Here is a 23,828-nt window from a genome sequence, read left to right as displayed (position 1 = left end):
AGTTTAAAAAGATTGAGAAAAAAAATTGGCTGTGGGATTGTGGGTGAAATTAGACAACCAAAGGAGAGAAGAGATCTGATGAGACAGTCCAAGTTATATATTTAATTTATATTATAAGATTATAAATTAGATAATAGATACTACATCAATTATTAAAGTCAAAGAACTTAACCTCAATTACCATAATTTTTTTTAAAAATTATATTTTTATTATAAATTTGAAGAAAATATGTAGCTATATGAAAAATTATAATTTTTTATCTTTTATAAAATATTATTTTGATTTTTATAAGCATCTTCTCTTAAAATAATAAAAATGAAAAATATATGCTAACATGGTGATGACCCATTCCAATCCAACTCGATTTAAATCAAATTAATTTAATTCAAGACAGTTAAATTTCTTTTATAAAGTCAATCTAACCCAAAGCAATCAATATTTTAGAAATTATTTTCTACGAGTGAACAGTTGAAGAACCTCCCCTATTCCATAACATTCAGCAGTGAAAATACACGTTCCAATCAAGTCCATTATGTTCTTTGGAAAACCAATGACATGCAAGGTGTCACAAACAAACTCTCAACTGAGCTTATCATCATAAGCTTTTTTTTAAAAAAAAAAAAAATCAAGTTCTATAGTCATCCACCCTTTCTTAACCTTCTTACCTAGCTCTCATGGAGTGGAAAAGTTCTAGCTAGGGCTATCATGATGATATTATTCCTGCCTTGTTTGTTTGCAACAAGATTGAATTGGATAGGATTAACAAGATAATCCATAACACCCTTAAATTTGGTCAAAATATAGGTATTGAAATGTCCTTACATGTATACCTCCCATCTTCACTATATATTGTCATAAAGTGAGACTATTAAGATTTGTAGATCTTGATCACATCAACCACTTAGTACTATTCCAGATTTCCAGTGCTATATATTGGTACTTTTTAATATCATTTTGCTTTCACAAGGGGAAAAAGAACATAGGTATAATTAATTGATTTATGATAAACAATTGACCTTTCCCTCGATTGCATACGATTCTCGTTAAGTTGTATCCAGGTTGTACCATTCATGTGATTAAAAGAAAATTGTACCCATTCATCTATCTTGTATTCTAAAAACGTAAAATATTTTTTTAAAAGGGAAATTGAGCATCATTTAACGGTCACTCTCAAACTACATAACGAATTCATCATGTAAAAGCACTTCAACCAATATTAGGTACTCCTTGAGCTTCTCATCATTTTCTTGTAATTCCTTTTTGACGACCCTCCAAATCCAAACCCCAAGAAGACAATGACAATAATTTACAAAACCATAATGCACATGTTCTCGTTGTTGCGCTTTAGTTGGACAAAATTCTAAACGTATCAATTAAATTAACGGAAAGTTTAAAAGTTCAGAGCCTACAACCCCAAACAATCGTTTTCCTAAAGTCAAGCACATAGTTTGGAATTTTCATAACGTGCAATTGGGATAGTTACTCAACACAATTGTTGAACTAAGTAGCTATGACATAGAGTTCCCATTCAATTAGTGGGCTAATGTGCCAACCATAGCTTATCATGTCAAATTGTTTAACCAATTAATGCTATGCACCACAAGCACCCTTGTCGGCTACATAATCTTGATTAGGTACATTGAAAATTTAAACTTTACACGAACGATCTTTTTTGGCTCTTTATAGATGTACGTAGCATAATTCTGCTATGAGCATCCTAGTGAAAAAGCATCTTAATTATAGAACAAAGTTTTCTAAAGCAACTAATAAGAGAGATTTAGACCTCATTTTCATTGCTAGCTGGTATTTTTTGGAAGCGACCAGGTTTTTTTTTTTCTTTTTTGCTTTTGGATTTGGCTTTAGAGTTTGACTTTTGTTGATGATAAGTTTCTTTACTCACTCACACTGAACTGTTTCAGGTTGGGGTTTATGAATCTTTTCATTTTTTGACGAGTGTAGTCTCTTGCTATCTATTAATTAGAAAGATTATGATAATGAATGATCTTTGACCACTAATCGGGGTACTGTTATAAACACATGTGGCTAAATCATTCTTTAAATCATATAATGCATCTATATTTAAAAGAAATTGTGAATTATATATAGGTATGCATGAAGAAAATGAAAACTGAGAGTATATATGCTCATCATTTAATTATAAATTAAGTTTCTTTGGCAATTATATATGTATGCGTATATACCTAAAATAATAAAACTATAAAGATTAACTATTTTGAACACTACTTAATTATAAAATGTCTCCATAAATTTTTTATATAAATTGTCATGTAAAGTTTTGTAAACCCGCATTGATTAGTAGAAGAAAAAAGAGTGTGAGAATATTGTTATTTTAAAAAGTTATTAGTGTTCTTCACCTAGTATTAAAAGTAAGAAGATTGTAAGTAGAATTATAAATATTAGGTTTAAATATGTTTAAATTTCTTGATAATGAGTAAATTTTGTTCTGAGTTCTTAATAAAAAAATTATTAGTTAGAATTCTTGATATATCGAGACTTTTATTTTAAGTTTCTGGTTAAGTAATAACATGTTACCTTATAAATTGATTTTTCTAATATTATTAATAGTAACCAATGACAAAACCTTAAAACAAAAAATTTAATATATCATAAACTCAAAATAACAATTTTTTTATTAAAGACCCAAAACAAAATTCGGTCATTTAATAGAAACTTTAAACATATTTAAACCTAAATATAGCCTTCAGATATTAAAATATAAGGTTAAATAGTAATTTTGGCCCCTATGATTTCAAATTCACAATTTTGATTTTTTTATTTTTAAATTAAGACATTTAGTCCTTCTATTTTTTAAAATAAACAATTTTGATTGTTTCGTCAGTTGATCATCTAAAGTCAAACACTAACTATGATGTGACATATTAGTGTTGATGTGACATTTATGTAGACTGATGATAACGCTTATGTGACAAAGAGTTAAATAAAATAAAAAATAAAAATAATCTTGATAAAATTGAACTCTTAACCTTATATTTAAAGACAAAGAAATAAATCACTAAATCATTAAATCACTTGATTTGTTTAGTTAATTTTGTAAATACTATTTTACATATATCATTAGCCAAAAGTTACTATTTTTTTGAATTATAAAAATTTATAAATTAAATAAAATATTTCATATTTAAATATATTTAACATTAATTTTACATATATTTAATTCTATTATAAAATTTTATTTTAGTATAAATTAATAAATTATTATATATAAAAATTTGTTCTTATTTTATTATAATTTTAAGAAATTACATAAAATGATATATAGATTATTTTAAAAAAATATTTTATGTGATTTATAAAATTAAATAAATTTAAAATAATATTAAATTAAAAATTAAAAATGTATTGCTTTTTATAATTAAAATAAATTTTTATTATTATGTATAAAAATAAATTTACATAACTTTTATAAATTGCATAAAATAATTTATATAAACAATTGTCTTGATTTATATAATTTGTATTAAAAATTATTTACTAAATAATTATTTATAGTTAAAATAAAAATATTAACATGTAAGTTTTCTAAAAAATTAAATACTAAAATTTTATTTAATTTATATAATTAGAATAAAAATAATTTACATATTAAAATAAATTTATGTAATTTATGTAATTTATATATTAATTGATGCAATTATATTTATTTATATAATTAAATTAAAAATAATCTTTATATTAAAATAAATTTACAAAATAATTTATATATTAATTTATGAAATTTAATTTTAAATTTGTAAAATTAAAATAAAAACATATAAATTATTCAAAAAAATATATATAAAATGATATAAAATTAAATTAAAAATATTTATATACTAAATATTTTTTTAATTTATAAATTTTATAATTTGAAAAAATTAATAGCTCTTGACTAAAGATATATATAAAATAATATTTATAAAATCTACTAAACTATTTTAGTTTTTAATAAGAGATTATGAATTTAACTTCTATTATACATTACGTCAAAGTCAATATTTAACTTTGAATGATCAACTAATGATCAAATAACAAAAGGATTAAAATTATGAAAAATAAAAAAAAATTAAATGTCTTTGATTTAAAAATAAAGAAATCAAAATCATGGATATAAAATTATAGGAGATCCAAATTGTAATTGAGACTAAAAATATAAATAATAAATATTTATAACTATTATAAGTTGTATTGATGATTTCTTTTGTTCTCTTACATACGAAAATATATCATTAAATTGACTTGCAAATTATCGACCATTATTTTAATCCATCCTAAAAGGGAATACAACAAAGGTGAATAAACTAAAAGAGAGTAGAAAGTAAGAGCAAATCATATGTAAAATAGGTTATCCAAAAGGGACCAAAGTCAAAAGATTTCTCTTTTGTGGAAATAGAAGACAAAAATCAGCAATTGAACACATCGTTGAGCCGTTAAACAATCGGGATTGCGGACTTTGGACCACATTGTGTGAATACATACACTTATATTAACAAAGAGAGTTAATATTTTAACACCCTATCTCAATGCTACTCATCCCATGCCTTTTTTTTAATAAAAAATAGTGAAGACAGAAATTAACTTAAGTTTCTCCTCCTCGTCCTTTTTTTTTGGTCACGAAACAGAAGATATAAAGATAATGTAAAAAAGGGAGTGTGAAAGTTTTTTTTTTTTTTTTAAATTTAAAGTATGATCACATTGATAACAGTGGCACTTGTATTCAATTTAAGTACCAAAAGCATGCGGCATTTATATTTAATTTGAGTGGTCAAAATAAGCAAGAGTTAGGGAGAAAAATCCATATGAGAAAAAAATAGCAACTTCCGTTATCAATTTATCCATAAAAAAACAAAGAAGGTTGAAAAATTGGTGGGCGATGAAAGGGAAACTATGCACGTGCACTAGGACGCTGCAGAAATAAAAGCTGTCCATCCTTCTCTTTTCGTATGTACTAGCACGATACCTGTATTTTCGCACTAAATTACCTAAAAAAAATTGCACTTGTCTGACAAAAAAACTGCACAAATTAATGAAATAATCCTACCAATACATTTGTTTAAATAAAACATTATACTATTTTTGTATGTAAATCTTTTAATACATACTAATATGAATAAACTAAAGTTTAAATTGACTCATATTATTAATAACAGTGTATTTGTTTATCTTTGTCATTACGCGTTCCACTGCATCTAAATAGTAAGAAAATTTGGCTGTGAATGAAACATCGGTTTGCGTGTTGTGAAAAGTAAAAACAAACACACAGACTAAAGATTTGGTTTGGTTGTTTTCTATTTTCATTTTTATTTAAAATAGAAAACAATGATGAAAATGTGTTTGATTTAATTGCTGAAAATATTTTCAGTGAAAATAAAAACAGTAAACAATTAGAAAATGAAAACAAAAAATTTTTATTTTCAGTATTTTCAATTGAGAACAGAAACCTTATTTTGGTTAAAATAAAATTGCGGTGACAATGAATATAGTTTTAAACAAATCTAAAAATAAAAAAGACAATAAGTCAATATATCATAAATTTTCAGTATTTTTATTTTATGAAAACAAAAAACAAGAAATCAAACTAAACATATTTTCAGAATTCAAATCTTTTGAAAATAAAAACAATTTTCAAAAAATAAAACAGAAAATAAAAATGCAAATCAAACACAACCTAATTAATCAAGGAATATAAAAATAGTATATAAATATTGGTCAATACACATATTATTCAGTGCTGGGGAAAATGGAGGATCAAAGCCATAAGAATGTGAGCAAATATCTGCCAAGCACTTCGAAAAAGTTTCATGCTGAAGACAAGTGAGCTATTTGCAATCAGATTAGGATTCTCCATTGTCCATGATAACTTATTAAAATGGGGATCCTCGTTCTTTGGAATTTGGCACCAACATTAATAAATTATAGCTATATTCCACCGCCCCAAATCCTCAGTTCAATTCATGTTGAAGTTTACTATTTTTTAATTATTATTTATTTATGGTATCCTTTAGTTTGGACCTAAAAATTATTTTTTTTTAAAAAATAAAATTTATTTAAGATATTGATATTTTTAACTTATATTTTTCATACATAAAAGTTCGTGAAGTTATCAAAATAAATCATCTGACCCAACCAATAGTTAAAAGCATAAAAATGACCCAACTCGACCTAATTTTAATATGATCACTGATTTGTTGTCCAGTGTAGTCTGTGAAATCAGGAAAAATTGGTTCATTTTCTTTTTTGCATTAATTTATATGTATTTTATAGAAAAAATATCAAGTTGGATAGATTTGATAGATTTTGACTCAACATTTCTTTAGCTCAGTGTCTGACCTATTTGGTCTATCACTTCAATTTCTCTCATGCCATAAATGAAAAGTCAAGTCATATGTGATCCATTGGGTTAAATTTTTTTTATCTCACGTTTGTCAATTATATTACTGTGATTGTTATGTAGGTAAGAAGTTAACTATATAATAAAACATAAATAGAAACCTAGAAATTAAGTCTCACGTTTGTCAATTATATTACTGTGATTGTTATGTAGGTAAGAAGTTAACTATATAATAAAACATAGATCCCCATACTCTTCCGAAACAACTTCAGTCAAGAACTGTGCCCCCATTCCTGTGTCTGAAGCTTTTCATTTTCTCATGTCTCTCACCAAATTGCCTCACCTGTTTGTAACATTCCACAAAACAACAAACTTTTGCCAATTAACTTCTGAATAGAAGTGACGATTGGTTTCAAGTGAAGACAGTAGAACTATATACACAAGTAGAACCATGAAATGAACGGCAAGATCAAGCAAATTAGCCACAAACTAATAGCATATATGCAGTACTTCTTGTCCCCTTCACAGGTACGTACGCTGTTTTATATATTCAAGAGGCCGTGTGTTGGGGTCAATTTTTCTGTCCCCTGAACGTATTCAATTTGATTTAAAGAAAGCTCTTTTGTTATTCATAAATCTTTTAATACTGTTTGCATAAATTTTTATAAACTGCATAAATTATAGATGTGATTATATTTGAAATCAAGTGAGAGGGTGAATGTGAATATGTGAATTCAGATAGAAGAGAAAAAATAAGTTAAGTTATTCGCTAAATTTATTTCTTTTCTTTTTATAAAAATATAATCAAATAATAATAGGTATAACAAAAAAAACAGATAAATTCATATCAGCCCATTTTAAAGTCTAGGAACCAGAACCATTATGACTTTATGACTATGTTCGAAAACTATTTCTACTCATGTCGAATGAAAAAAATTCTACATTTCAAAACAAAAGCATCAAAACAACTACTATGTTGCTTTTTTGTTGCGTCTAAGTTCACTGCCTACACGAACACAATATAATTAATGGTGATTGACCATAAGTGTGTTTGTTTTATCGGTTGAGATGCGGTGATACCAAATCTAACACACATCCATCGCAAAAACAAGAAATGTGATGTTTTTTTTTTAAAAAATTAAGGTTGACGTAAAGTATGTTGGAACCGACAATCTAAATGCACATGTACACTATAGTGAAATAGGATTTGTCTTTTATGTACAAGGTGTGACACAAATAAATTATGCACTAAAATATATTTTTTATTCATGCAAATATTAAAATATTTAAAATTTATTCCAGCAAAATTTTGAGTATTTTTTTAATGTAAATGAATGATATTTTAATTTAAAGTTAGATTTGAGAGATTTGATAATATCATGTGGTTATTACGTGTCAATTTCAAAGATCTGACCCATTAACACTAACATATAGGATCAAATTTTCTGGATGAAATATCACATATTTATATCGAAGATGAAAAAACATATTTAAAATTTGATAAGGACGAATTTTAAATATTTCAATATTTATAACAACAAAAACATATTTTAACTTAAATTATAACTTTAGGAATTTTAAACATATTTCTAATTTGCTTTAAAAAAAAGTTTGTGGAAGATTTCTTTTCAAGGTAGTGGTCATTTATCACAATTGTAGATTCAATTACAGATAATTTAATTCTCATGTTATACATAATTACAAATAGTGGTACACATCTTTATTATACGTCACGACGAGCATCACCATCAACCACTGTCATTCTCCTCCAGTCACCACCCACCATTGCCACAGGCTGCCATCAGGCACCAACGTGACCAACCCTCTTCCTTCTTCCCTTCTTCCTTTTCTTCCCCAAATCAACTGGAAGAGTCTATCAGGAAGTGCTATGCAGCATAAACTAGCTAGCTTCGTAATTTTCAATTTGTAAACATTAATTGATGAAATTGAAGTTAAGGAGTGATCTATAATGCAAATAAAGCTTGTTTTCTTTCTTGTTTCTTTGGCCAGAATCGTTCTTGTAGCATTTGGAGTTTGAAATTGCAGTGTGTCTAGCAAATAATTAAGTACAGTATATTTGGTACATGTACAAATGAATGAACACTTTGATAGTGGCCCACCCCAGAAGTTGTCATACAAATAATATTTTGTCTAAATCTTATTCATTTATATTAATTTGTTAAATAAAGTTTAAGTTTTAAAGTTGCCCCCACCCCCTCATTTAGTTTTGGATCCGCCCCTGGATCAGACTTTTTTTTATTTTAGGAAATAAGATAATACATTACTATGACCTAGTATTAAAGCTTATATGTTGAGAGAGACTTTTATATTGTAATAGAAATGGATTGAGGCTAACTAAATCTCAAAAACCAATTTAGAGAGAGAGAGAGTTGACCAACCTTCATATATAAGAAGCATTGTGATCATATTCCTAACCAAGAACATCTTAATACACATACATTCGTGCAAAATTTACAAAGCACATACGAATATACGATAGCTAACGATTTAACCAAAGTTAGATTTAGAAGGATATGATATACTGTGTTAATTATTATAAATCTACAAAATTGAATAAAAGGATACATTGTGACATTAAATAGTAAACACATAATGGATTTTTATGATAACTAGTAGTGTGTTTGGATTTCTGTTCCAACACCTCAAACGTCCTTTCATTTCAATGCATACAGAGAGAAACTTTTCCATTTGGATACATTGGAACGTGTTCGGACAGTTATTCAAACATATTTTAGTATGTTGTAATTTAAAGAATAATTTATATGCATTTTTCTGAGACAATAATGTAAACAAATTTTACATAACATTACCTATAAATTAAATTTCCAACAAAATGTAATTGTTAATGTCATGCAACAAATTAAAGTTTGGAGTAAAAAAAAAGTGTTGGTCCAACCTTAGGGGTCCAATGTTGGAAAGAGGCTTGCAGGGTTCACCTGCTGCTTTGTAGCCTCTGGTTTTCGCATCTTGGAAATGTACTTACTATACTTCCAGGTCGTTCCACACGTAAACTTTGTCCCACCATTTTCCTTTGTTACAAAAGACTCAATTATGATGAATGTTGTACATGATAAAGCCATTTTTAAGTCAATGAAAAATACATTTTCTTAAAAATGTAAATATTCTGTATATAAGTTTGATGATCTTGGATAATTAAACTTGGGATCCAAGACGGATGGGATGATAAAACTTTTGTCTGACTTGATGGAAAGACATGATTAAATTATCAATGAATTTTTATAATGATTGTTTATTTATTATATTAAAATCAATTGAGAATTTAAATATATTGTTCATATAAAAAATTTACTATGTTAATCAATTAAAAATATTTTAGATATGAATTTAAAATATGTTTTATAAAAATTGAAAATATTACCTTACATAACAAATTATGGTTAAATTTTATATTATCAAATTGCTATATTGTTTTAATTAAATTCTTAATTGTAATATTCATGACCTTCTTAAATAGCGATTTGATCCCTATAATAAAATATCCTATCTTTTGTTCAAGTTTTTTTTTTTTTGAAAAATTATTGTTAACCTCTCAAGTTACAACATTAGTTAATGACATACCAATTAAGGATGACAATGGAAAATGTATTGGTGGGTACCCACGAATTTTAATGGACACGGGCAGTGTTTTAAGAATCACATCAGATCTGGTGGTGTGACCGAAACCTACATCGGTTTGGTTTGTTAAGAGGGTAGAAAATGTATTAGAATTAGTGTGATTTGGTTGAATTGAGATGAATTTAGTTGAATCAAACGTAGATCTTTAGTGGAACTGAGTATTATCTTTTTGAAAAAATAAAAAATGATTTTTTTAATTTTTTTTGAACTTATGATTATTTTTAAGACATTGAATGTTTATGTGTGGAACTTAGTTATGGGCTTTTGACATAAATATTAGTTGTTATTTGAAATATTAAGTATTTTATAATGAAAATCATTTTAAATTTAGAGTGTTGAATGATTAAATTATGCTACTTACTTATTTTTTTTATATTTTGTAATAGATACAGTTAGTGATGGATCCAAGAAATTTTTGTCGTAGGGGCAATAAATAGTTTTAATATTTTTGCAAAAAAAAATATCACCACCTATCACAAAATATGTAATATCATGACAAAAAAAAAATCAAAATACTTATATTTTTACAAATTACAATTATCTTTTTCATATTTTGAAAATATTTTATAATTTTTTTATTGTTAATACTATAAAAAATTAAAGGGATAAAAAAATAAGATTAGTATCAATTTATTCTCTAACGGTGCATACAAGATCAAACAGGTTCAACTAGTGAAATAGTAATAATAATAATAATTGACCCACAAGAAAAAAAGACTAATCAGGCTCACTTACAAAGCACTCATGCATTAAGCTTAGGATTTTCAAAGAGTGTGTAAAACCTACACACTTCCATTCTCAAAGCTTATGCAAATTATGCGTTCCAAATCTCAACTCAAAGTCTCCTTTTCAAATTAACTGATTTCCACCACACCAATAGCATTTGACATTTCTTCAACAAAAAAAACAAATATCATTTAGCATTAATCATAGAGAGGTGAAATAAAACCATAAAGAGTGTAATCAAAACATAATTAAACAAGCTAAAGGTTTAGAATATTGATTAAATAATTACAACTACCAAATGAATGAAAATAACAACTTAGCATAATAAGGAGACACGGAAGAAGCCTTTGAAGCTCAAAATTAAAACTCCATACCATTCTTGGAGTGAATCTTCATTGAAAATTCCATAAGTACAATACTCTCTCGCACTAAGACCACATATGATAGAGAAAACGCAAGGAATTTGGTGAAACATCGCAGTAAATCACAAAAGCTAGAATAATTGAAAAATCCAAAAAAATATATATATTGTAAAATTAAATGATTCAAAATGCCTATTTATAAGTTGTTAGAGATGAGTCGTTGCCTAATCATATATCATTACATCACTAGGCGCTGGCACTCTTATTCCCATAATGGGACACTGTATATGTTCATTACCAAACATCTTGAAAACTGAAATTGGTTATAACAATTACGATAATTAGAAACAATTGTCACTCCTCACTGGGCATGGAGAGCAAGCTAGGTGTCTCATTGTTTTTGCAAAAGAGATTGCCAGTAGGTGGTGGAGGTTCTAACCTTATCTTCCTGGCCAAAGTGTACGAGTAGGGATTATTCTTTCTAACACAACTGAGATGTTATGGTCAAAGGTGAGTACTCGCAAAAAGACATTTTGATGCTTTAAGTCAGTGACAAATTTACTAAAGCGATAATGTGTAATAAACACACACATAACACTATAGTAAGATTAACAATATATTTGTAAGAGTCTGCCATTTCTTGGTGTGAAGCTCAAGAACTATCAAGGGAAATATTATCTTATTATGTTGTAAGGATATAGGGTAACTTTTCTTGAAGTCGCGATATACTTATTTCTAAGTAAATTGTAATGTTCTTAATTCTAAGTAAAAGCGTTGATCCAAGTCGACAATTGGTGAATTGAGTAAATTTTCTCCATGATTGTTTCTTGTTATACAAATCGGGTCTCAAGTCTAATCCAAAACAACTATTGCAGTATTAAGTTATAATCTAAGTCTTATTGCCTTTGATTTTGTCTCTATTACCCATCTTCTTTTTTTTTTTTTTTTCCATTACGACATAAAATATGATGTAGTCACTCCTAAAATTTCTGGTCCCCCTTGGAATAGATTTGATGCAAAATAAAATAAACAAGCAGCGGATAAGCATATATAGTTAAGTTCTACTTGTTTAATTAGTGAATCTCTTAATCAACTTGTGATCCGATCGTCAGCCATCATGTCGACCCCAATTCGAAAAAAGCATACACTAGAAGTTTTGTGCACTCTTTGGTGATTGCCAAATATTTAAAAATACAATATGATAAAATAAAATCTTGAAACTTCCTTACCTCAGCGGGAAGATAATGGAACTGCTTTATTGTGTAAGTATATGTTGTGAGAGAATATAAATGATTCTAAGAAATTTGTTAAACTTAGGCAGTTTGTTCGTGTTTTTAGAATTATTTTTATGGAAGTTAATTATATTTAAAAAAATGCTAGAATTTTGTAAGTTTAATTTTTTTAAAAGTAAAAATTGTAACACCTTTTAAACAATAAATCATAATTTTTTTAAACAATTTTGAAAGTATGTGATAAAAGAAACTTTTAAGCTTAGAATAATTAAATGAATCCTTAATTTAATTTTTTTGTTTTTCATTTTTCAAGATATATGCAATATCTTGGATGAGGTTGAAGAGCAAGTAGAAGATTTACGATATATATGCCAAGGTGCCTTCCTTCTTTCCTTTTTCTTTTTAGGTCTTTTCATGTCAATTTGTTTACTTAAAAATTAAGAGTGCAATTCTTCGAATGAATGAATATAATCCTTTTATGAACAACTGAGTAAAGATTCCTCTATTTTATTCACAAAATAAGCGAACAAAGGAATCGAAGATTCGTTTATATTAGTTAATGCGGGAATTTGAATTCAATTTTATGGTATACTTAAATGAGTTTGATTGTATTCCTTTTACGAATTTTGAAGGTGTTATTTAATTTAGTTACCAAACTCTCGTGCATTTGTTAGTTTTGATTATGGGTCGTGCAAGCCTGACTAGCTTACATTTCGTACGTTTTGGTGAATAAGAAATGTGATACAAAAATTTACATTAAATCAAAATAAGTATTCAACATTGTATTTGACACAGATATTATTTCAACACAAAAATTGAGACCCTGATGGGGCATTAGCTTTGTTCTGTTCATAAAATGCTTTTATAGTCAGTGCTGAAACTTCAGCTATAGGACATTAGAACTTTCGTTTACATAAAACACTATTTGTAAATTAAGTTTCCGGGAAAATTAATCATATAATTAATTTATAATAAAATTACACCTGTTTGAATAGAAAATATATAAAATATTTGGTACAATTTTTTTTACATAATATTTGGTACAATTAATTGCTACAATGTTCTAATTCTTCTCACGAGTTAAATCATTTAGCTTATCATGCACTTATAATATAGAAAACATGAATAGAAAAAATATAAAAAAATTAGCTATTTTGGTCCTTAGAAAATAGTGTAATTTCAATTTTTTGTTTTTTTTTTATAATTTTTTTGGTATTGAATAAGAGATCATGGATGTTTCTTAATTCATTAATCAAAATTAATCTTATTTATGATGCCTAATTGTTGTTATCCTAAAAAATCTAATTTTTTTTATACATAATAAAAAATCAAACAAAAATTCTTTTGGTAAATAAATCATTTTGATTCTTTTTGTAATTTTTTTAAGCCAGAAGCACAACTAACATATAAAATGATTAATACTATTTCAAATTTAAAATAGAGAAACAAATAAAAATAAAATAGCTTTATAAATTTATAACAAAAAAGGAAGGAATATTTTACATTTTGAGCTTTGAAAATGAGTGGCACGAACTATTGGGTCTTAATTCTTACCATGTAAATATGCATTTTCACATTTAATTTTGAAAGCATAGGACAGGTGTTGACAAGTGACCATTCATACACAAAAGGAGAGGAGGGGGTGAGGTCTAGAGACTAGTATGTAATATTGGTTGGCCTAGACAACCCAAACCATGTATCCATCATTTTCCTTATCATTTTAAAATAATAATATCACTACTTCTTTCTTTGGTGGTATTATAATTATTCTTATATAAATTAAGAAAAATTAACAAATAAATAAATAAAATATTAATTTTATAAAAATTATCTTATAATTATTAATTTATTATTTTTAGTCCAATCATTAATATCATAAAAGATATAAATAAAAAATAATTAATATTATATTAAAAATTAAAATAATAAATATTTTAGAATATTTTTTCTTATACCATAACTATAATATGACTGAAGGATGAAGTATTATTCACATGAATAAAAAAATATTCAAAGCAAAGAAAGAGTGAATGAATCAAAGCACTTGACCTACTTCAACTCCATTCCCAGTCTCCTCTTTCCTCAAAGTCCAAACTCTAGTAATTTCAAAACCAAAGTAAAATCTTATAAAAGATAAATTAATAATTACTTAATTAGTGTCACGTTGGAAAAGTTAAATTTTTGTTATACAATTAGATATTTTTTAAATATGGTCGTTCATCATCATCTTTGTTAGGACGATGTGAGTGAGTGCGGCGAGTGGTTGATTTTGTGAATTAAAATAATAATAAAAATAATAAAATGTTACTAATAATAATATTATTATTATTATGTATTTTTTGTGTTCATTATTTCCTTCTCCTTGAAAACTGACTAGCTGTTCTGGCAGTGGGAACAGAAGCAGGAAAAAGTTCCAGAAATTCTGGTAAGGAACGAAGAAAAGCAAAGCAAACGCAGCGTTTTTCGTTTCTTTTCGTGTCGCTGCTGGTTATGGATGGAATGTACGGAGTGCCGCCGGAGTACGCCGACAAGGCCCTCATGACGCCGGAGAATCTGATTTTCCCGCCGGACTACCACCACGCCTTCCTCTCCGCCGGCCGGATTCCGCTGTTCGGATCCGACGAGCTCTTCTCTTCCGCCGACGGAATTCACAGGCAGCAGGACGAAGATGACGTGGCAACCACCACCGTCATGAAGGCCAAAATCGTCTCTCATCCTCAGTACTCTCGCCTCCTCCAAGCTTACATCGACTGCCAGAAGGTGCATAACAAACTCGTTGAAATTAGTTGCAACTTATAACTGTTTCTCGGAGGAAGAAAGAAAGAAAAAACGGTTATAACAAACTTTTTTTTCTGCTACGGCTGCTGCTGTTGCAGGTTGGGGCGCCTCCGGAAATAGCGCGTTTGTTGGAGGAAATCCGGCGAGAAAACGACCTATGCAAGAGCGACGTCGTTTCTTCTTCCACGTGCTTTGGAGCCGATCCCGAGCTTGACGAGTTCATGGTCCCCCCTTCTTTCTCTCTGCGCGCACACGCGCGCACATACACACACACACATATATATATATATATATATATATATATATATATATATATTATTACAACTTTTGTCAAGATTGTGTTTCTGATTATTCATTTTTTTTTTTTGGTTCAGGAAACCTACTGTGACATGCTGGTGAAGTATAAATCCGACTTGGCTCGCCCTTTTGAGGAAGCAACCACCTTCCTCAACAAGATCGAAATGCAGCTCAGCCATCTCTGCACTGGCGCTTCCGTTTCGAACGTTTCTGGTTTGTTCTTCTTCTCATTCTCTTCAGTGTCTTGCTAGCTGTAAGCTCTCGTTAACTGCTAGTGCTATTATAATTTCGGAACTCGATGTTCGTTCATTGATATCTGTGCTTCTTTTTACAAAGAGGAACAAAACGAAGTAGTTTTAATAAAGGTTGTGAAGCTGTTTTAGTAATAGCAACCTTAGCTAGCACATCAAGCGCGTGGATGAACCCACAAAATCTTATTTTAGTTTAACCAGTGATCTAGTCCGAGCTCAGAGTATATGCAGCTCGGGTTTTGGGTCTTCAGTAGTGATAGTACTCTTAGTTGGCACATTGATGACACATGTATCAACCAACAAAAAGTTCGGGTTTTGAGTATACGTGTTTCAAACTTGTGATTTGGACCCAAAATAGAAGTACTCTTGTTTAAGTCGGATGGAGCAATGAGCAATGTTTATGTTTGGTTGCTTTCCTTGATCTGCCTGGTCCTTATCTCTTGGTTGTTTAACCATTGGCTGAGAACATGCATGAATAAACTTCACAGAAATAGGCTTATAAGTTAGCAGCAAATATGTGCTTGCGAGAATGAGATTGAGACATGACACAGTTTTTTTTACGAAGGGGCACAACTGCACAAGGAAAAGAGTGTACTAGAAAGAAAAGAAAAAAAGGAAAGGGAAACCCTAACACTTCTCTCTCTTTCCTATGCATTGGTGTTTATGCATGACTGTGCTGCTGCTGGCTTCTCGCTGTTAATGTATGTAACTTTCTTTGTGTGCTTTCACTGTGAGACTGTAATCCATGGCTTCTTTCGTCATAGGAGGAGAAAAAAGTTTGGTTGTTGGGTCATTCCGGGGTAGTATATAATGCTGTTTGAGCCTTTCGCCTTTTTCAGTTCCTTCTTTATACGGGTCTTCGAATTAATTGCTAGCTTCTATGGACTTGTGTGGTTTGTTTTGTTTGGCTTAGAGTTGTTCTCTCCGCACGCTTTTCTTAGTTTTTTTTTTCCTTTCTCTTTTTTTTACAATCCCATTTTTTCTTTTATAATTTTCCTGCTCGTGAATGTCAAGTTTGACGAGTAATGGTCTTCTGCATTTGGCTCTTCAATTTTGACATTGCAGATGTTCTTAAATGACATCTCAAATAGTGGCCTCGATTTAATACACTGACCAAACACAATATATGATTGTTGGGTTTTCAAACACCCTTGAGTTTAAATGGGCCTTCTTGCTTATCTAATCTGCCACCGATCAAATGTTTTTTCTTACTACTATTGCTTTGGTCTTTTGACGCCCCTTCCAGCTCCCCAATATGTATAGGCTTGTAACTGCATGCGTATTTTGAACAAGTTTCTGTTTGAAAATCTTCCACAGAAAATTCATTAGAGTAATGCTTATGCCCGCTGTTGTGGTCGATGTTGGTATATTTTGGTTCTCTAATTGTTAGAGAACATTTCTCCTGATAAAAGGTTTGTTTTCTTTTTGCTTCCCTAGCTATAGCTATTCAACTCTAAGAAACAAATGCTGGTAGTGAATATTTTGAAGATCGTGGTTTTACTTGCTTTGACACCTAAATTTTATTTGCAAGGATTATTTTTTGTTAGATATTAAATTCAAATTGTTATATGATAATCATTTGTCAAACTTATGTTCTTTTATTTATCATGAACATTAGAGACTAAAAAGGTATACGCTCAGGCTTAAATTATTTTATTGTGGAATATAGCAGAAATGCTATCTATAATTTGTAGTATCGGAAACTAGAAATTAAATGGCATAGTAGTATATAATATGTGTCGTGATTCATATGTGTGAATTAGTGATTCGGCATATGCAAGTTTTGAAGGTACCCTTCATTAATAGAGATGGACTACTTTCTTCTTTCTTCCTAGCACACATGAAACTTACATGTTTCGAGGACTTTTATGATAATAACGTAATTTAAATATTATAATCTTCTAATGTAGCCCATTTTGGATTAGATGTACACATGATCTGACAGTAATAGCATGCAATGATTCTGCTTTCATACTTTATTAATGTATCGAGTTCCAATAGAGCACAGGTGATGCATGTTGTCATGAGATAAAAAATGCTCATTGGGAATTGTCTAGGGGGCTGATAGTCTGTCTGAAGCTAAAGTAATGTCAGATTTTTTATAAAAAAATCGGAATTTAGTTGCTTTGGGTTATCTTGTTGGTTAGTAAAGTTAGAAAGAAGGAGCTCAACATTATTGAAGTTAGATTATCCTCCTGTTCATGCTTTGGTTCAAGAAAATTAATTTTGCGAAATAAGGTTTTAATCTAAAGGACTCAGCTGATTATAATTAAATTGATGTTTTACTTCTCTTTAAGTTCTTTCAGATCTTGTTCTCATTTTCTGTTCAATCCGTGATTATGTTTCTTTATATAATATTTTACCCTATGTTGAACTTGAACATGGGCATCCTCATCCCTCTTCAGAAGCATGTGTCGAATATTTATATTTATTTTGGGGTTGTCAACTTTGTTATTATAGAATTTTATTTTGGTTACTGAATTTTATTCACGCCAGAAGATCAGTTACAATCCCCATAACGTTTTGCTAATTGTGGAGGCTGGAGTGCAGTGGATTCTAATACCATATTTTGATCTTTTTTTAATGTTAAAAAGGGTGGTCATTGGTTATCAGGTTGGTTAAGGTTGGAAAATATTATTATTTATGCCTGAAAGTACAGATTACCTTTTCAGTTATGTTTTAATTTGTAAATGGCTTTGTTTGCATCCTTAATTTGGTGGACTCTATTTCATTATGCTTTTTGCCAACCTATATTCCTTTAGTGAATGCCTCAAAAGCAAAGTTGACAGGATGTGAAATTCTTTGCTTCAAAACTTCTTCTCTCTACTTTTTTTTATTTTTTTTTATTTTTCTTGTCCTCAGTACTGCAATCACTATGTCAAATTGGATTTTGTATTTGTTAGAAGCAAGTTTTCAGGTTCTTGGATTGACATGAACTTTCTATGTGTCAAACTTATGTTTATTCTTTGCATATTAGTGCAGCATTGTTGGCTTTTTTTTTTTGATAAGTCAAATTCTTATTGGAAAGGAGTATAAAAGGTGCTCCCACGTCCCACCCATTTACAAATAGAAATGACAACATGAACATGAGATATCTCCAGGATACTTTACAATGAGATAATTCCTAAACTCTCTGGTGGCCTAGGCAAAGATAAAAAACAGCTCATTTGGTTTAAATACCAGCCCACAAAGAGAAAGAAGCACCTGAAAGGCTGAAAGTTTTGACTTGATCCAACTCCAGCTTCTAACTTTGGATAGTTCCCCCCACTTTGTTCCAATCCGTTATATAATTCTTGAAAACAATTTCATTCCTATGTAGTCAAAATGCAACCACAGTAATTGCCAGGAATGTCTCAAGTTCTTTCTATGTTGTTGACATCTATCATGGTTGATTATGCTATGTTTTTTAATATATGTCATTTCCAGATCATCCTAAACGACTTGAATATCTAGTGTGATTCCTAAGTGATCTATTAGTTTACTCAATTAGGTTTCTAAATGGGCTTGAACATTGTGATATTTTGCTCTCTGATTTGTGTTTTTTTGGGCATACGGTTGATGAATGTTTGAATTGCTTATTTATGATCATGTTATTGAAGTGTGTAATGAACTTTTTTTATCTGACTGAAGGCATTAGTAAATTGCTAAGAAAATCTATTACCTCCAGTCTTTATAGATAAAGTCATCTCTTTAGATTAAGAAATAGAAAATAAAGATTTGTTATTTACTCATGCTCTCCGTCTTATTTTATGATCTTTTACAAATCACAACTGATGAATCATGAATGTGTTATATAATAAGGATAAAACTACTTAATAACTGTTCCGTGTTCATTATTTATGTTATAGTGGAGAAAAGTTCCGGTCCTCAATGATCAGGTAAGTCTATGGCATGCTACATAGAGGTATAAAATGGTGAGTGCATCGGATGTTAGGGAATTGGAGTATTGAAATCCTAACATCACACTTTAGTATGGAATGAGTCTTGCATGATTTTCGTCAACTAAAAAGTGTATTGGAGGGCATTGTTCATTTTGGAAATTTTGTGAAATAAAGTAATTTTATTTCACGTGTTAATTATAATTTTATTACTTCCAAAACCACTAGTAGTGCTATCATGTATGTATTTGTATTGGACCGGGTTTAGTGGCTTGTGTGTTTTGACTTTTTAAGTCCAATCATAAGTATAGCGTCTCCCTGTTTTGTGTCTACGTAGTGCAACATTGTCTTTTTATGATTTAATTTGCTTCCTATGTTAACATTTATTTATTCCGAGGGATTAAAGTTAAAGAGTTAGTTAAACCCTAGAGGATTTGGTTCTTGGCTGGTGCCTAAGTTACAATGATGCAGAAATCATAAGCAAAATATCATGCTGCTGGATAGGTGGTATCTATTACACGAAGGGCTATTATGGCTTCCTTTTGATGTTTACATATAAAACACATATTATACATTTTTGTGGTGGTTCCGGGGGGACTTAAGTTCTCGAATCTCCAAAATAATTTGGACTTTTCATCTGTATGCTATGGTTTCTTTCTTTCTTTCCAAATCTTAGGATTTTATAGTTCTACATATAAGCATCGAGAATCTGAGGGAAAGTTGGAAGCTGGTGTTTCAGGTTCTGATGAAATATTAATTAGGACCTTTTAGAACAATCCCGTGTGCAGCGGGTAATCAAAGAGTTATAGCTTTCACATGCACTCCCGCAGAATTCGCTGTGATTTTTGCTACAGCTTTTTTTTTTTTTTTTCTTTGAAGAGAGAACGTTCATGTGACTCATGTCATTGCCATGATGTATGTATGTATATACCTTCCTCACTGCTCTTGCCCCTGCGTGTCTTAGTGCTTGTCATTGCCATTTTCCGATATTTTGTTCTCTTGTGCTCCATTGTGGGCCTCTGCCATTGACCCTTTGGTCATTTGCATGATGCGTAATACTTGTCGATCCAGTTTAAAGCTGAGACTTTGTTAATTCTCTTGTTAGTACTTAGCAGTGTGTTCCTTGGGAGGTTTTTTTATTAATCAAGGATATTCTCAATCTGATAGTAGTAGGGCCACAATTTTTTTTCTAGTAAAGATCACTTAACTAAGTCTTTTTCTTACACATAGGAGAGTCGAATCTTAATATACTTAAAGAAATTCTGCAATCTACCAATGTCTTCTTGGTATTGGGCTTTTGTTTTGGGCAAGTGTTTTTGCATTCAAGCAATAGGAAGGTCTTAATTATTACACAAATGTAATGTATGAATAGAAAGGCCAAATAAATCTAATTTAGTTGTTTGAATACGACGTGAGTTTTTGTAACTCTTTTTTAATTTGTATGAATAAAAAAATTGTATGAATAGAGAGAAAAGATTAAAGATGTGAAGGGTTATGAAATGGGTAATTAAGGAGACTGAAGTGTAATAACTGGGGCTGTGATGATAGAGATGGGGTTTTGATGATGCCGTACGGTGTGCCTTGTTGGAAACTTTGAGTTTCTCTTTGGTTAGGGTCATAGTGAGTGACAATGGATGGAACCAGGCACTGACACTGATGTTTTTCTTTTTTTCTTTATACTTTCTTTTATTTCTTTCCAACTTAGGTCTGCTCTGATCTGGTCTGGTGTGTATACAGTGTACTCTTATGCGATGGTCAAATCCTTGTCGGATTGAGTGGGTGTCAGAAGCAATTTGTGGGTGGGTGCTCGTGGGCTACTAACCCTGTACTTAACCATTATTCGATCACCTTTGAGATATCCTGCTCAGAAATCATGAGTGACAAAAGTTTCTCTCAGGATTAATTTAAATTTATGTTCAGGTCTTCAGGATGAAAATGATATAATAAATTAATGATAGAATAAGTTCTGTTTTATAAGGTTTTAACTTTTTTTTTTAAGGTTTGGATTTGACTTATTTGGTATAAGGTTTGATTTGAAATTTTTAAAAAGTCCAGTATTTTTTAATGCTAATTAAAAAAATGTTTTGTAATAAAGTTTTTAAACAATTAGAAACTCACTTAAGTAGGTTAATAGATGGTGTAAATCAATAGACTCCGTATTTTATTTAACAGATCCATAAATATATAAATTCAAAATATTGTCGTAAGATTTTATTATACTAATATTATTATTTATTTAAATATGACAATTTGTGAGGTTTAAAATGAATCTTTTGGGACGCTAAGTATCCCAAAGTTCAATGGGTTACACGCTGCTTACTCGGTCTGAGTATTTTTTTTTCTTTCACAAGATTTAAATATAGATTTAGATTCTTGTCATTTGGACCAACATACCTTGATTAAAAGGTTTTTTAAATGACAACACACTCACTTAAGAATTGACTTAAGCTTGAAGTAAGTTATTAAGTTCTGACGAGGGATTTGACCTATTATTACTTAGTTTATATTGATAGTATTATAAAATAAAACCTTATACTTTAGTTTATATCAAATACCAAATTATTATAAAATAAAACGTTTTATGCACCTTGGTTTATATTGATATTATAAGTATAGAATAAAACCTTGTGCCTTCTGTTATCAAATTTCATTTTAAACTTGCATGCTGTTATGTTACTTTTTGAGTTGAAATTACAGTGTACAAATTTTACATTATCAATTAATTAAAAATTATTGCTAATATGACTTTTAAGATATTTATTATAAAAGTTAATAACATTTATCATAAGTAAAAATTTATAATAGGATGATACAGGAAAAATGTTCTACAATGTTAATTTATGTACTATTTACTCTATTTGTCATACGTATACATAAAAAAAATTCAAATTCATATAGTATTTTACATTTTTTGTAACTTATTTGTATTTTACAACAAGCAATGTAACTTTGTATTATTGTAAGATTAATCTGAAGTCGAATTACTTGAATGATTTTGATTTTGCTATTATTTTGCTAGATGATGGGGGGGTGTCTTCGGACGAAGATTTGAGCACCGGAGATGGTGATGCTCAAGATGGCCAATTAAAGGGTGAAGATCGTGAGCTCAAAGATAGGCTTTTACGTAAGTTTGGGAGTCACATCGGTACTTTGAAACTCGAGTTTTCAAAGAAGAAAAAGAAGGGTAAGCTTCCGAAGGAAGCAAGACAAACATTGCTTCAATGGTGGAATGTTCACTACAAATGGCCTTACCCTACGGTAAATACTTCAATTCTTGTGTTTTATTTTCCCCTGCAAATTGGTGAATCTAATTCTTATATATGTTATTGAGATATATTACGTACAACAATTTATATATCATTTTTTATTTGTGTTTATCTCTCTTCTATCAATATGACATGTAATAAAAATGTGATAGCCATGAAAAAAATGTACTAAAAAATTGTTGGATGAATTATTTTACAGATAATATTTTTTTTATATTATTAAACTTGTATTTTGTTTTACTTGATCATGTATAGGAAGCTGATAAGATTGAACTGGCTAAGTCAACAGGGCTAGACCAGAAGCAAATTAACAATTGGTTTATAAACCAAAGAAAACGACATTGGAAACCATCCGAGAATATGCAGTTTTCTATGATGGAAAATCTTAACGGACGGTTCCTTGCTGATGAATGAGGTGCATGTACATGATATTCTCAAATGTATATCCCGATTAATTATTGCTTGTATTTTTATTTTTTTTGTAAATTCTGAATTAAAAGCAGATTACTGACAGTAAAATGCTTATTACTTTCCCATGAAGGAAAAGGGAAATGATCATAATACTATTCTTGATAATAACCACTGACATTGTGAATGAACGCTTAATCTTTGGTTCAAAGTCCTACACCCATATTAGCTCATTGCTGTTGCATTAATTAATTTGTCACTTTGCATTTATCGGTGTATCAATAGATAGTTTTTGGTTAACTGGATTTTTGTGGATATCCATAAATATAGAGTAAATTATCCTCGTATCTTTTTGTGTTTTTTTTTTAAAATTGACCGATACTTTTTCTTTTTTTATCTATTAATATAATTAATTAACGTTAATTGAAATATATGAACAAATAAAATTTTTCTAACATCTTTGTTATACTCATTTTCTATGTTTTTCTCAAATTGTATCGGATGTTTTTTTTTCATTACTTTTATCTTTTTTCTGTTAATGTTAATTAATGTCTATTGAAATATGTCGTAATAATCTTTCTTTAATATTTCACTCTTATTGGATAGTTGTTAATAAAAGAAGA

At 29.3% G+C, this 23,828-nt stretch overlaps 1 protein-coding gene across 1 annotated transcript; it reads left to right on the top strand.

The window, feature by feature from the left end:
• Positions 1-14,660: 14,660 nt before the first annotated feature.
• Positions 14,661-23,403, top strand: LOC114409714 (homeobox protein knotted-1-like 6). The gene is made up of 5 exons (XM_028373282.1): positions 14,661-15,087; positions 15,204-15,329; positions 15,480-15,615; positions 22,551-22,789; positions 23,053-23,403. The coding sequence occupies exons 1-5, from the start codon at positions 14,818-14,820 to the stop codon at positions 23,209-23,211; spliced, it is 930 nt and encodes a 309-aa protein (XP_028229083.1). The 5' UTR covers positions 14,661-14,817; the 3' UTR covers positions 23,212-23,403.
• Positions 23,404-23,828: the final 425 nt, after the last annotated feature.

Source organism: Glycine soja, chromosome 1 (genome assembly GCF_004193775.1).
Source record: "Glycine soja cultivar W05 chromosome 1, ASM419377v2, whole genome shotgun sequence".
Taxonomy (NCBI): domain Eukaryota; kingdom Viridiplantae; phylum Streptophyta; class Magnoliopsida; order Fabales; family Fabaceae; genus Glycine; species Glycine soja.
Note: the sequence above shows the minus strand (reverse complement) of the source record. Positions and strands in the feature narration are given on the sequence as shown.